Raw genomic sequence first — 13,348 nt, 5'->3', positions numbered from 1 at the left:
GCCAATAATATTCTATAACTAACCACTAGGGAAATTTGTGAGAGAGGTCTTAAAGACATTGTCCTTCATTTTATTTTCCTCATTCTCTTTTCTGGGAGCAATTTGTATTCATGTAAAAAAAAAAGTCCCAAGATGCACAGACTCGATGTGCCATTATGACTCTGCTTCACATAGGAAAAAATAGATATTGAGCAGCAATGGAAGAGTTGGGAAAAGTGATTGAAAGTATGATTGAACACATGGGTTTTAAGAGGCTTTTAAAGATGGGAAGAGAGGTGGCAAAGCAGAGGGTTTCGGGAGTGAGTGCCAGAGAGTTAGCTCGCGATGGCTGAAGGCTCTGCCAGTGATGAAGTGGAGAAAACAGTGGATGTACAGGAGGCAAGAGTCGGAGAACTGAAGGACACAAGATGGGATATAAAGCTGGAAGAGGTTGTAGAGGTAGGATGCCATGATAACGAAGGGAATTATAGTTGAGAATGACAATTATTAGATTTATTAAGGGATAGGGGGGTCAATGGAAGTTGGCAAGGACAGAGCGTGTGGGACAGAATGTGGGTAGCGGAGTTTGGACAAGTTCATGAAAGTTAGAGCTTGGGAGAGCTATCAACAAATATATTGAAGAAGTTGAGTCAAATGTTAATGAAAGTGTGGATAAGGGTTTTGGCAGCAGTGGTATTGAGGTGAAGGTAGATAGAATCATAGAATCACAGCACAGGAGGCCATTCGATCCATCGTGCAGTGCTGGCTCTTTGAAAGAGATGTCCAATTTAGTCCCATACCCCATCTTTTTCCCCAGAATCTTGCAAATTAGTCCACTTTGAGTACATGTCCAATTCACTTTTGAAAGTTCCTATGGAATCTACTTCCACCACTCTCAGGTAGTGCAATCCCGATCTTAACAGCCCTCTTGTGAAAAGAATTTCTGCTCATTTCCACTTTAGTCTTTTGCCAGTTATTTGAAATCTGTGACCTCGGGTTACCGACCCACTTGCCAGAGGGAACCGTTTCTCCTGACTTGCTTTGTCAAAATTCCTCAATTTTTGAACAGCTCGATTCGGTTTCCCCGTCACCTCCTCTGCTCGAAGGAGCACAACCTCAGCTTCTCCAGTATCTCCACATTACTGATGTCCCTCATCCCTGGTATTATCCTGGTAAACCTCCTCTGTACTCTCTCCAAGGCCTTGACATCCTTCCTAAAGTGTGATGCCCAGAATTGGACACAACACTCCAGCTGAGGTCTAACCAGTGATTTGTAAAGATTTAGCATGACCTCCTTGTTCTTATATGCAATACCCCTATTTACAAAGCCAAGTATCCCATACACTTTCTTAACCGCCTTATCAATTTGCCCTGCCACCTTCAAAGATTTGTGTATATGCACCCCAGGTCCCCCTGCTCTTGCACCCCTCTCAAAATACTACATAGAAACATAGAAGATAGGAGCAGGAGTAGGCCATTCGGCCCTTCGAGCCTGCTCTGCCATTCAATGAGATCATGGCTGATCATCCAAATTCAGTACCCTGTCCCTGCCTTCTCCCCATATCCCTTGATCCCTTTAGCCTTAAGAAATATATCCAACTCTTTCTTGAATATATTTAATGAACTGGCCTCCACCGCCCTCTGTGGCAGAGAATTCCACAGGTTCACCACTCTCTGGGTGAAGAAATTCCTCCTCATTTCAGTCCTAAATGGCTTACCCCTTATCCTTTGACTGTGACCCCTGGTTCTGGACTCCCTGGCCATCATAAACATCCTTCCTGCATCTAGTCTGTCCAGGCCTGACAGAATTTTATAGGTTTCGATGAGATCCCCTCTCAATCTTCTAAACTCCAGTGAGTATAAGCCCAATCGACACAATCTCTCCTCATACGTCATTCCTGCCATCCCAGGTATCAGCCTGGTGAATCTTCGCTGCACTCCTTCCATGGCAAGAACGTCCTTCCTCAGGTAAGGCGACCAAAACTGCACACAATACCCAATTAGATTGTATTGCCTCTTAATGTTGTTCCTCCCAAAATGCATCACTTCACACTTAGCCGCATTAAATTGCATCTGCCGTATGTCTGCCCATTTCCACCAGTCTGTCTATGTCCTCCTGATGTTTGCTAGTATCCTGCTCACTATTTGCTATGTTGCCAAGTTTTGTATCAATGGGTGTGGGGGTGGTTGGGGGGCTTACTGCATACTTCTCTCCAGTTAGAAGATTATCCGTTCACCACTACTCTCTGCCTCCTATCCTGTAGCAGTCTTGGTATTAGGCTATTGAACTCGTAACTCTGCTCGACACCTTTCTGATAGCTTAGCCAGTATTGAGAGCTTCTGCTGGCGAGACATTGAGTCTAAACCAATCCTACCAATCCATGGTGCAATATTTTGCTACAACAATATGCTGTGCTGCCAGACTTCTAATATTAGAAATTAAAGTTAAATTGTATTTAATTTTGGATCACAGAAGGTGAACAGTTTTGACAAAAATTATTTTTCAGGAATTGGGTAAATTATTCTGATGCTTTTATAAATGCCAGATATTGAGAAATGAAGACCACAAAACCTTAATGAGGCATTTTTACTTGCTCAGAATGTTTTGAACTTCTATAATACTGCAACATTTTTGTAACTATTTTACAAACCGGATGCTTGGCATATGTGCTTTTATAGAGAAGAATTTATTTGAGCTACAGTTCTGTTCTTGTGGACCTTTGAGGCTTTGCACTTTATCTACAATATCCATGTGTATACAAGAAGAGGGCTTACTGATCTCCATTCCGACTTATTCCACGTGCATTCCAACTGAAATTCCACCCTTCGTGTTTCGGATCCACCCAGGATTACAAATATCTCCAAGATATTCAGTGTTCCTCGAACCACTGCTCTCGCCACATCCGGAGATCCGCGCTCAATGCCCCACGCTCAACGCCATGCACGGGCACATGAACACTCTCGACCTCTCACTTCAGCAGCACCGACTCACTCTATCTCAAAGCTGTCCGGGTCCACAGTTCCATTTCATCCTTCGACTCATCCGGCGCTTCAACAAAAACTTTTTTTCTTCCTTTCTGATGTCAAGGATAGCAAGCTTCATCAACTCTTGAACCTTCTTCCCCATCACTTTCCTCTGACCCCCATCCCTTCTTCCAATCTCACTCCCTGCTGTGTTTTCACTATCCCTTCTGACCTTCCCCTCTCTGACCCCGAACGATATGTCCTCAGCAAAGGCCTGCGATTCATCCCCTTATGCCCCCGCCTCAATGAATTTCGAGCTTGGCACGATGCTGAGCTCTTTTTCTGTCGCCTTCGTCTCCGTGCCCACTTCTTTGGCCAGGAGTCTCCGCCCCCAACCCCGCACAGCTGACCCTTTCTCCCGCTTTCTGAATTCTCGTTCTACCTGGACCCCTCCCTCTGGCCCCTTACCCTTTCTAGATCTTTTCATTGCTAACTGCCGGCGTGACATCGGCCATCTCAATTTCTCTGCTCCCCTCTCTCACTCCAACCTACCACCCTCTGAACTTGCAGCACTCCGTTCTCTCCGATCCAACCCTAACATTATCATTAAACCTGCTGACAAGGGTGGTGCTGTTGTTGTTTGGCGAACCGACCTCTACCGTGCGGAAGCTGAACGCCTCCGGCACCTCCTCTTGCCTCCCCCTGGACCATGACCTCACTACCGAACATCAAGCCATTGTTTCCAAGACTGTCACTGACCTCATCTTCTCTGGAAATCTTCCCTCCATGGCCGTTAACCTCATAGCCCCCTAACCCCGCACAGCCCGCTTCTACCTCCTTCCCAAGATCCACAAACAGGGCTACCCTGGTAGACCCATCATTTCAGCCTGTTCTTTCCCCACGGAACTTATCTCTTCCTATCTCGGCTCTGTTTTTTCTCCCCGTGTCCAGTCTCTTCCCACCTACATTCGCGACTCTACTGATGCCCTTTGCCACTTTAACAGTTTCCAGTTCCTGGCCCCAACCATCTCCTCTTCACTATGGACGTCCAAGCCCTCGACACATCCATCCCCCACCAGGACGGCCTGAGGGCGCTCCACTTCTTCCTTGATCAGAGGCCCAACCAGTCCCCATCCTCCTCCGCCTGGCTGAACTTGTTCTCACATTGAACAACCTCTCCTTTGACTCCACTCGCTTCCTCCAAATTAAAGGTATTGCTATGGGAACGTGCATGGGCCCTACCTATGCCTGCCTTTTTGTGGCATAGATTCCAGTCCTACTCAGGTCCCCTCCCTCACCTCTTTTTCCGGTACATCGATGACTGTATCGGTGCCGTTTCCTACACTTGGCCTGAACTAGAAAATTTCATTCACTTTGCTTCCAATTTCCACCCTTCCCTCACCTTTACATGGGCCATCTCCAACTCTTCCCTTCCCTTCCTTGACTTCTCTGTCTCCATTTCTGGCGATAGGCTCTCGACAAACATCTACACTTCCTCCCACCCCGCTTCCTGAAAGGACTCCATTCCATTTTCCCAGTTTCTCCGTCTCCGCCGCATCTGTTTTGACGATGCCACCTTCGATACCAGTGCTTCCGATATGTCTTCCTTTTTCCTCAACCGAGGATTCCCCTCTACCGTGGTTGACATGGCCCTTGACCGTATCCGTTCCATTTCCCGCACTTCTGCCCTCACCCCTTCCCCTCCCTCCCAGAACGTTGATAGGGTTCCCCTTGTCCTCACCTTTCACCCCACCAGCCTCCACATTCAATGGATCATCCTCCGCCATTTCCCCCACCTCCAACGTGATCCCACCACCAAATGCATCTTCCCCTCACCTCCCCTTTCAACATTCCGAAGGGACCGCTCCCTCCGCGACACCCGAGTCCACTCCTCAATCACCCCCAACACCCCTTCCCCCTTCGCCAGCACCTTCCTGTGCAAGCGCAGGAGATGCAACACCTGCCCTTTTACCTCCTCCCTTCCCACTGTCCAGAGCCCCAAACATCCCTTCCAGGTGAAAGTGATTTACTTGTACCTCTTGCAATTTGGTATACTGCATTCGCTGTCACGATGTGGTCTCCTCTACATTGGGGGGACCAAACGCAGATTGGGTGACCGCTTTGCGGAACACCTCCGTTCAGTCTGTAAGGGTGACCCCGAGCTTCCGGTCGCCTGTCACTTTAATTCTCTGCTCAACTCCCACTCAGACCTCACCGTCCTTGGCCTCTTGCACTGTTCCAATGAAGTTCAACGTAAGTTCGAGGAACAGCTCCTCATTTTCGATTAGGCACTTTACAGCCTTCTGGACTCAACATTGAGTTCAACAATTTCAGACTATAACCCCTGCCCCTATTTTTCAGGCGCCTGTTGATGATTCTGCCATCCCCATTTGCAACATTTAACCACTCCTGCCTCCTACCCGAGCACAAACTGTTCTTTCAATTCCTTCCTCCCCTGATGAAGGGTCACAGACCTGAAACGTTAACTCTGTTTCTCTCTCCACGGATGCTGCCTGGCCTGCTGAGTGCTTCCAGCATTTTCTGTTATTTCAGATTTCCAGCATCTGCAGTATTTTGCTATTGTACAGTAAAGTACAATTGGACGATGGGTTAGCTGACCTTTCCTTTAATAATAATCAATTCTACTTTCGTGATTGACTGACAGAGACTGTTGTGACACACCCTCTCCTTCACTTGCACAATAGAGCGGTAAAAAGTGGATGCTTGTTGGCATGTGTGATTCTTCATAGCGAGTTATTGTTCTCAATCGTACTGTGAAGTGCCAAAATGAATCAAGGAATTTCTTATTACATTCTTAGCTCACCAGATATTTCTTTATCAAGACAAGTTTCCCAGACAGATGGGAACAGTTTGAGCGCAAATGATTTTGGACCCTATCCTGCAACTGCATAACTGATAACAAAGCACCATTGGCAAAGGGTAGATCAACTATCGATCATCTCAACTGTGGACTGATATTAACCAGCAGGGAGCATCCAAAGAGAGTGATGCAATATTTTCAATTTAAAGAGGGGTTTAAAAAAAATTGATAAAATGCAAAAAAAAAAGTAAAGATTGAGCATAGCTGTCCAGCCACAGAATGTATTGCCACAGTTTTCAGCTGACACAATGGATGAATTAATTTTTATAACCAAAAACAGAATACCTCTTTCTTGGTGATCAGTGAAATCATGGGAACACAGTTTTCAACTGTGCTATTTATATAAGAACTAGCTGGAGTGCCCGGCGCGGTGCTGAGGCTTTTTCGAGGGCATGTTGTTGTTGGAAGAGAGAGAGAGCGACTGGGGGGAAGAGGAGGGGGGGGGAAAGGGGAAGGGGGGGGAAAAGAGAAGGGGGGGAAAAGAGAAGGAAGGGGAGAAGGGAGGGGAAAAGAGAAGGGAGGGGAAGAGGGAGGGAGGGGGGAGAGTGGGAGGGAGGGAGGGGGGAGAGTGGGAGGGAGGGAGAGGGGGAGAGGGGGGGGAGGGAGGGAGAGGGTGGGGGAAGGGAGAGAGGGGGGCAGGGGAGAGGGGGGCAGGGAAGAGGGGGGGCAGGGAGAGGGGGGTGAAGGGAGCGGGGGGGGAGAGAGAGGGAGGGAGGGGGAAGGAGAGCGGGAAGGAGGAAGAAACCGGGCAGCCCAGACTAAAGATGGCGCTGTTCAGGCCCACATTGAAGTTCTGCCATGATCAAAGATGGTGTCACGAAGAAAGTGTCGTACTGCCAAGATCAAATATGGCGCGGTGGTGTCGCTGCATTGAACTGCTGCCAGGATGAAAGATGGCCGGGCCCAGTTGCCGGGGTAACCCTCCTCGGCTCCCGATCTCCAGAGCCGGTTGCCGGGTTAACCCTTGAGGGGGGGGAGGGCTGAGGAGAGGGGATAGGGGGCGGGGGCAGAAAGATAAAAAAGCTGTCTGCCAGCCTTCAGGGCGGTTGCGGCCAGCCTTGAAGGTGCATGAAGAAGCCGGCGGCCATTTTCTCATGTCGGTTGGAAGCATGGGGAAAAAAAATTTCTTAATAAAAACTGCAAAATTTCTTTACTTTAAAAAAAAAAGTACCTGCAAAGTACAAAATCAGAAATCTTCTAACTTTATATGTTCTTTCCTTAAAAACTTTCGGCTTTTGTATATCTTCTAACTTTATATGTTTCCTTAAAAACTTTCGGCTTTTGTATATCTTCTAACTTTATATCTTCTTTCCTTAAAAAAACTTTCGCCTTTTGAAAATCGAAAGTTTTTTAAGGAAAGAAGATATAAAGTTAGAAGATATAAAAACTGAATTATTTATTTTCTATCTCTTCACTTACGTTGCAATAGTTGTTGCAGTCACTCCAGTGCTCGCGAAGACTGAAGTAACTTTTATTTATTCTGTCTTATTAAGCATCAGGCCCCGCCCACACACGCCATAGGATTGGTCAACCATCACGTGATGGGGGAGACCGAAGGGTGGGGGGTGAGGGGTGGGAGGAGCTTGCCACAAAACAATTGCCTAGGGTCCAGCATGGCTGGCAACAGACGCCCAGACTTGGAGGCCTACCTGCAAAAACGGGGAAAGGTAGGAAAATTAATGAGATTAGATGAAAGATTTAGAAAGTAATTAACTTTTTTTAAAAACAATTTCTGAAAGTAATTAACTTTTTTTTAAAAGAATTTCTGTTTTAAAAGGAACTTTTTTTTTTAAAGACGCAGAAAGCGGGAAAAAGAAATGAAAAGTTTGGAATCAAGATGGCGGCGACTCACCTCGGTTCAGAATGATAAGGCCCGCCCACACAGGCACCGATTGGTGGACCGTCAGGTCACCGAAGCGTAGGATTGGTCAATCGCCCCGTCACTCGACCGTAGGAGGGCCTGGCCGCACGCGCCAGGAAGCCGCCGTACGATTGGTCGACCTCGACGTCACTCGATGCTAATGAGCGGATAATGAGCGGAATGTTGAACGTTTTTTGGATACCGCGGGCGCAATTTTTGTCCGGCCGAAACGTAAATACGCTTAGGACGGTTCTGGAATCGTCAGCTTTCTTTCGACGTAACACACATGTAGGTACGTTCTATAACTTTCGAGTTAATTCAATACAGACAGACGGCATGACAGACAGACAGACAGAAGAACCGCTTTATATATATAGATAAGCAGGGTGTTAACTATGTAGAAAAACATGTTTTATTTTGTTGAGAGGATTTTCACCTCCAGTGTGATGAAGAGTAAATAGTTGAAGTAAAATTTGACTTGGGTTGATTGCTCCTTTGATGCAGTTGTGGAATATATTCAATAAAAATAAAAATCATACAGGAATAGAAGCTGAGTAAGTGGACATTAACCATAGAGCCTTGTCGATGCTTCTTTCAGGTAAAGAGCAGCTGTTGTAGTGTATGCTAGTTTTTATTTGCATTCATTTAATTGACTGACTCAGTGGTCCAATGACTTCTTTAAATTTGACTATCACATTCATATCTCAGTAAACGGTGGATTAACAGGATAGTGGTACTTGTAATGTAGTATAGAGGGCACGTGATTCACCTTTCACTCGCCTGTGCACTTTAGCTCATTATATCTCTGGGCCTATATCTGCAGTACCCCAGCTCTGGGATGTTGCTGGAACCAAGAAACGAATGGGGATTGTGGCCCGTAAAAAAAAAAAAGATACTAGGCAGCTATGCATTAGGATATTGTGTATGAAATGGTGATACAAGTAGATTTCAGAGTTAATGTATAGAAAACATGAACACTTTTTTGTATAAGATGTCTTTTGCATAGCAATTTGGAAGTTCATATGTACTATTCAATATTTTAAAAGTTGTAGAAATTTATATTCAAAGCAAGTTTAAAACTTTGGTGACATTAGTCATACTGATTTGGTGCTCTTCATTCCTGAGTTTAGGCACTTGTAATGTGAATCGTGTGCCATTTTTTCATTCTGTGGTTATTGTTTCAGATCAGGTGTAAACAGAGTAAATTACAGAAACTGTTGCAATACAGACATTAAGTGACTATGATTTTTTTTTTAATTCACTACACTGTCACTTTAGGGAGTAGAAAATATTGTTAAATAACAATTCATGTGAGGATACAATGCTGTTCCCAAAGGTCTGTGGAAAATTGATCCATTCCAGGTGTGGCGCTCTTCTCTCTCCACGGATGCTGCCTGACCTGCTAAGTGTTTCCAGCATTTTCTGTTATTTCAGATTTCCAGTACCCGCAGTATTTTGCTATTGTAAGTGTGTACTTTATTGGTCTTTTATTGTATACAATATTTAATGAGGATACCCTACCAGTTAACATTTTGATTATGCAGTAGTCTACATTCTATCTGGTTTGACACTTTTAATGTATATTACAGTCCCCAATGTGTTTTTTTTCTTTCGTTAATAAAAAGGTTGTCAGAAATTCTGTTAAAATTGTATGAAATTTTTAATATCTCATGAGCAGAACAATCATAAAAATTGTAGCAGAATGTAAAGAACACACTACATAAAATTATACAATGATATATGTGTGCCCATCTTTCCCACAACCCCATGTTTGAATCTCTCCAATAAGGTTTACACCCCTACCACAGCACTGAAAAAGACTCTAACCAAAGTCACAAATGGCACTATCAATAATTATGACCATATGACCCTCCGCACACCATCCTCCTCCAACACTTCTCCTCCGTTGTCTAGCTCAGTGGGACTGCCCTCACTGTTCCACTCTTATCTATCTGATCATAGCTGGAGCATCTCCAGGAATGGCTACTCTTCTTGCCCCGAACCCTTAGCTCGAGTCCCCAAAAAGATCCATCATTGGCCCCATCCTCTTCCTCATCTACATGCTGCCACTACCCCTTGGCACAATCATCTACAGATATAGGGTCAGCTTCCACATGTCTGCTTATGACACCAAGCTCTACCTCTCCATCACTTCTCTCCAGTCCTCCACTGATTCTGTTTGTCAGCATGCTTTTCTGACATTCAATCTTGGATGAGCCACAATTTTTTCCAGTTAAACATTGGGAAGACTGAAGATAGTGCCATCCTCCTCTCAGCCACTGTCTCAGGCTGTACCAGACTGTTTACAAGCTCGGTGTCCTATTCGACCCCGAGTTGAGATTACAACCCCATATTCTCTCTGTCACAAAGACTGGTTGCTTCCACCTCTGCAACATAAGCCCGCTTCATCCCTGGCCTCCGCCCTCTGCTGCTGAAATCCTTGCCTTTGTCACCTCCAGACTATATTGACTCCTGGTCCCCCAACACCTCCAAATTAAAATTCTCATCCTCCTGTTTAAATCCCTTCATTGCCTTGCTCCTCCCTATTTATAACCTCCACTCCTACAACCCACCTCCCTGAATTCTCCATTCCTCTAACTCTGGCCTCTTGTGCATACTCCCCTCCTTTGGTCATCTCGGCCCCGGGACCTGGAATTCCTTTCCTAAACTCTTCCACCTCTCCACCTTTTTAAGACCCTCCTTAAAACCAAGCTTTTGGTTGCCCTTCCTAATATCTCCTTCTTTGTCTTGGTGTTCATATTTTTGAATACACCTCTATGAAGCGCCTTAGAACACTTTTCTACATTAAAGGCACCATTTCAATGCAAATTGTTGAGAGTGTTCTGAAAACTTGCAATCGCAGCTCTGAATGAAAACCTACTCTTTTGCTAATGGTGTTTTTACAAACCTTCCATTTTGTACAGTTGTTGGCTTTTTTTTCTGACAAGTGACTTAATTGTGAACTGTAACAAACTATCAGGATGGACATTGGTAATACACAAGGAGTATTCATGTGGTAATACACAAGGAGTATTCATGTGGTATCTTTAGGAGCTCAAAAGTCCATTTCCATTTGTTTGCAATATGGTTACTTAGTTTCTAATTGGAAGTCATGTGACAATTTCACAGAGTTCAATAATTCTTCATTTCCGTTCCTTTAATTTCAATGTTTGAAATGACGAGATGCATTTGGTCCTATATGACATCTGAGAATTGTTTCTGTTGCAAATACATTTTTGTTACAGCACAGGATTTAATTGTAAAATTAGAACAGAAAATGCTGGAAATACTCAGCAGGTCAGGCAGCATCTGTGGAGAGAGAAACAGAGTTCATGTTTCAGGTCGATGACCCTTCGTCAGAACTGGAAAAAGTTGGAGATGGAACAGGTTTTTAAGCAAGTGTAGGGGCTGGGAAAAGGAGGAGGAGAGGAAAGAACAAAAGGGAAGGTCTGATAGGATGGAAGGCAGGAGAGATGGTGCAAGGCAAAAGGAGATGGTAATGGGACAAGTTAAGAAACAAAAGATGACTCGAGCTGAAGTGTAAATGGCAATGGCAGAATGATCGACAGCTGCCATGTGAGAGAGAGAAAAAAATATAGGGGCCAAGGTTATGGTCGAACTCGATATTGAGTCCAGAAGGCTGTAAAGTGCCTAATCGAAAGATGAGGTGCTGTTCCTCGAGCTTATGGTGAGCTTCATTGAAACAGTGTAAGAGGCCGAGGTCAGAGTGGGAGTTGAGCGGAGAATTAAAATGACAAGCGACCGGAAGCTCAGGGTCACCCTTACGGACTGAACAGAGGTGTTCCGCAAAGCGGTCACCCAATCTGCGTTTGGTCGCCCCAATGTAGAGGAGACCGCATCGTGAGCAGCGAATACAGTATACTAAATTGCAAGAAGTACAAGTAAATCGCTGTTTCACCTGGAAGGGATGTTTGGGGCTCTGGACAGTGGGAAGGGAGGAGGTAAAAGTGCATGTGTTGCATCTCCTGCGCTTGCACGTGAATGTTGAAATGGGAGGTGAGGGGAAGATGTGTTTGGTGATGGGATCACGCTGGAGGTGGCGGAAATGGTGGAGGATGATCCGTTGAATGTGGAGGCTGGTGGAGTGAAAGGTGAGGGCAAGGGGAACCCTATCGTGGTTCCGGGAGGGAGGGGAAGGGGTGAAAGCAGAAGTGCGGGTAATAGAACGGACACGGTCAAGGGTCGTATCAATCACAGTAGAGGGGAATCCTCGGTTGAGGAAAAAGGAAGACATGTTGGAAGCACTAGTATGGAAGGTGGCATCGCCAGCGCAGATGCGGCGGAGACGGAGAAACTGGGAGAATGGAATAGAGTCCTTACAGGAAGCGGGATGGGAGGAAGTGTAGTCCAGGTAGCTGTGGGAGTCAGTGGGCTTATAGTGAATGTTTGTCAATAGCCTATCCCCAGAGATGGAGACAGAGAAGTCAAGGAAGGGAAGGCGAGAGTCGGAGATGGACCATGTAAAGGTGAGGGAAGGGTGGAAATTGGAAGCAAAGTGAATGAAATTTTCTAGTTCAGGGCGAGAGTAGGAAACGGCACCAATACAGTCATCAATGTAGGCAGGCATAGCTAGGACCCATGCGGGTTCCCATAGCAACACCTTTAATTTGGAGGAAGTGAGTGGAGTCAAAGGCGAAGTTGTTCAATGTGAGAATAAGTTCAGCCAGGCGAAGGAGTGTGGTGGTGGAAGAGCCTCTGTTCAAGGAAGAAGTGGAGCGCCCTTAGGCCATCCTGGTGGGGGATGGAGGTGTAGAGGGATTGGACGTCCATAGTGAAAAGGAGATGGTTGGGCCAGGAAACTGTTGGTGGCGGAGGGCGTCAGAAGAGTCGCGGATGTAGGTAGGAAGAGACTGGACAAGGGGAGAAAAAAGTCGAGATAGGAAGAGAGAAGTTCTGTGGGGCAAGAACAGGCTGAAACGACGGGTCTACCAGGGCAGTCCTGTTTGTGGATCTTGAGAAGGAGGTAGAAGCGGGGTTGGGGTAGTGGGGTCATGGTCCAGGGGGAGGTAGGAGGTGGTGTTGGAGAGTTGGCGTTCAGCCTCCGCTAGGTATAGATCGGTTCGCCAAACAACAACAACACCCTTGTCAGTAGGTTTAATAACAATGTTGGGGTTGGATCGGAGAGAACGGAGTGCTGCAAGTTCAGAGGGTGGTAGGGGAGAGGGTATGGGGAAGAGAGAAATTGAGACGGCCGATGTCACGCCGGCAGTTTGCAATAAAAAGATCTAGAGAGGTTAAGAAGCCAGAGGGAGGGGTCCAGGTAGAACGAGAATTCTGAAAACGGGAGAAAGGGTCAGCTGTGTGTGGGGGGGGGGAAGACTCCTGGCCAAAGAAGTGGGCATGAAGATGCAGACTATGGAAAAAGAGCTCAGCATTGTGTCGAGCTCGAAATTCATTGATATGGGGATGAAGCTCCGGCCTTTGCTGAGGACTGATCGTTTGGGGTCTGAGGGGGAAAGGTCAGAGGGGATAGTGAAAACACGGCAGGGGGTGAGATTGGAAGAAGGTCTGGTGTCAGAGGAAAGTGAAAGGGAAGAAGGTTCCGGAGGGGCGTTGGTGTCCAAGAGTTGTTGAAGCTTACAATCCTTGACACCTGAAAGGAAGAAAAAAAAGTTTTTTGTTAAAGCGAAGGATGAAATGGA

At 46.0% G+C, this 13,348-nt stretch overlaps 1 protein-coding gene across 4 annotated transcripts in view; it reads left to right on the top strand.

Annotated features, from left to right (window-relative positions):
• babam2 (BRISC and BRCA1 A complex member 2) overlaps positions 1–13,348 on the top strand; it is a 223,271-nt gene that overhangs the window by 8,148 nt on the left and 201,775 nt on the right. Inside the window, exon 2 of one of the 4 annotated variants that reach the window (XM_085997912.1) lies at positions 9,022–9,148. The exons of the other annotated variants lie outside the window; for them this stretch is intronic. Coding sequence (XP_085854038.1) covers positions 9,073–9,148 — 76 coding nt within the window. The 5' untranslated portion in view covers positions 9,022–9,072. The remainder of the gene's footprint in view (positions 1–9,021; positions 9,149–13,348) is intronic. 4 annotated transcript variants of the gene reach the window in all.

Source organism: Somniosus microcephalus, chromosome 9, assembly GCF_052327205.1.
Source record: "Somniosus microcephalus isolate GS21.2 chromosome 9, FLI_Smic_1.0, whole genome shotgun sequence".
In the NCBI taxonomy this organism is placed as follows: Eukaryota; Metazoa; Chordata; class Chondrichthyes; order Squaliformes; family Somniosidae; genus Somniosus; species Somniosus microcephalus.
Note: the sequence above shows the minus strand (reverse complement) of the source record. Positions and strands in the feature narration are given on the sequence as shown.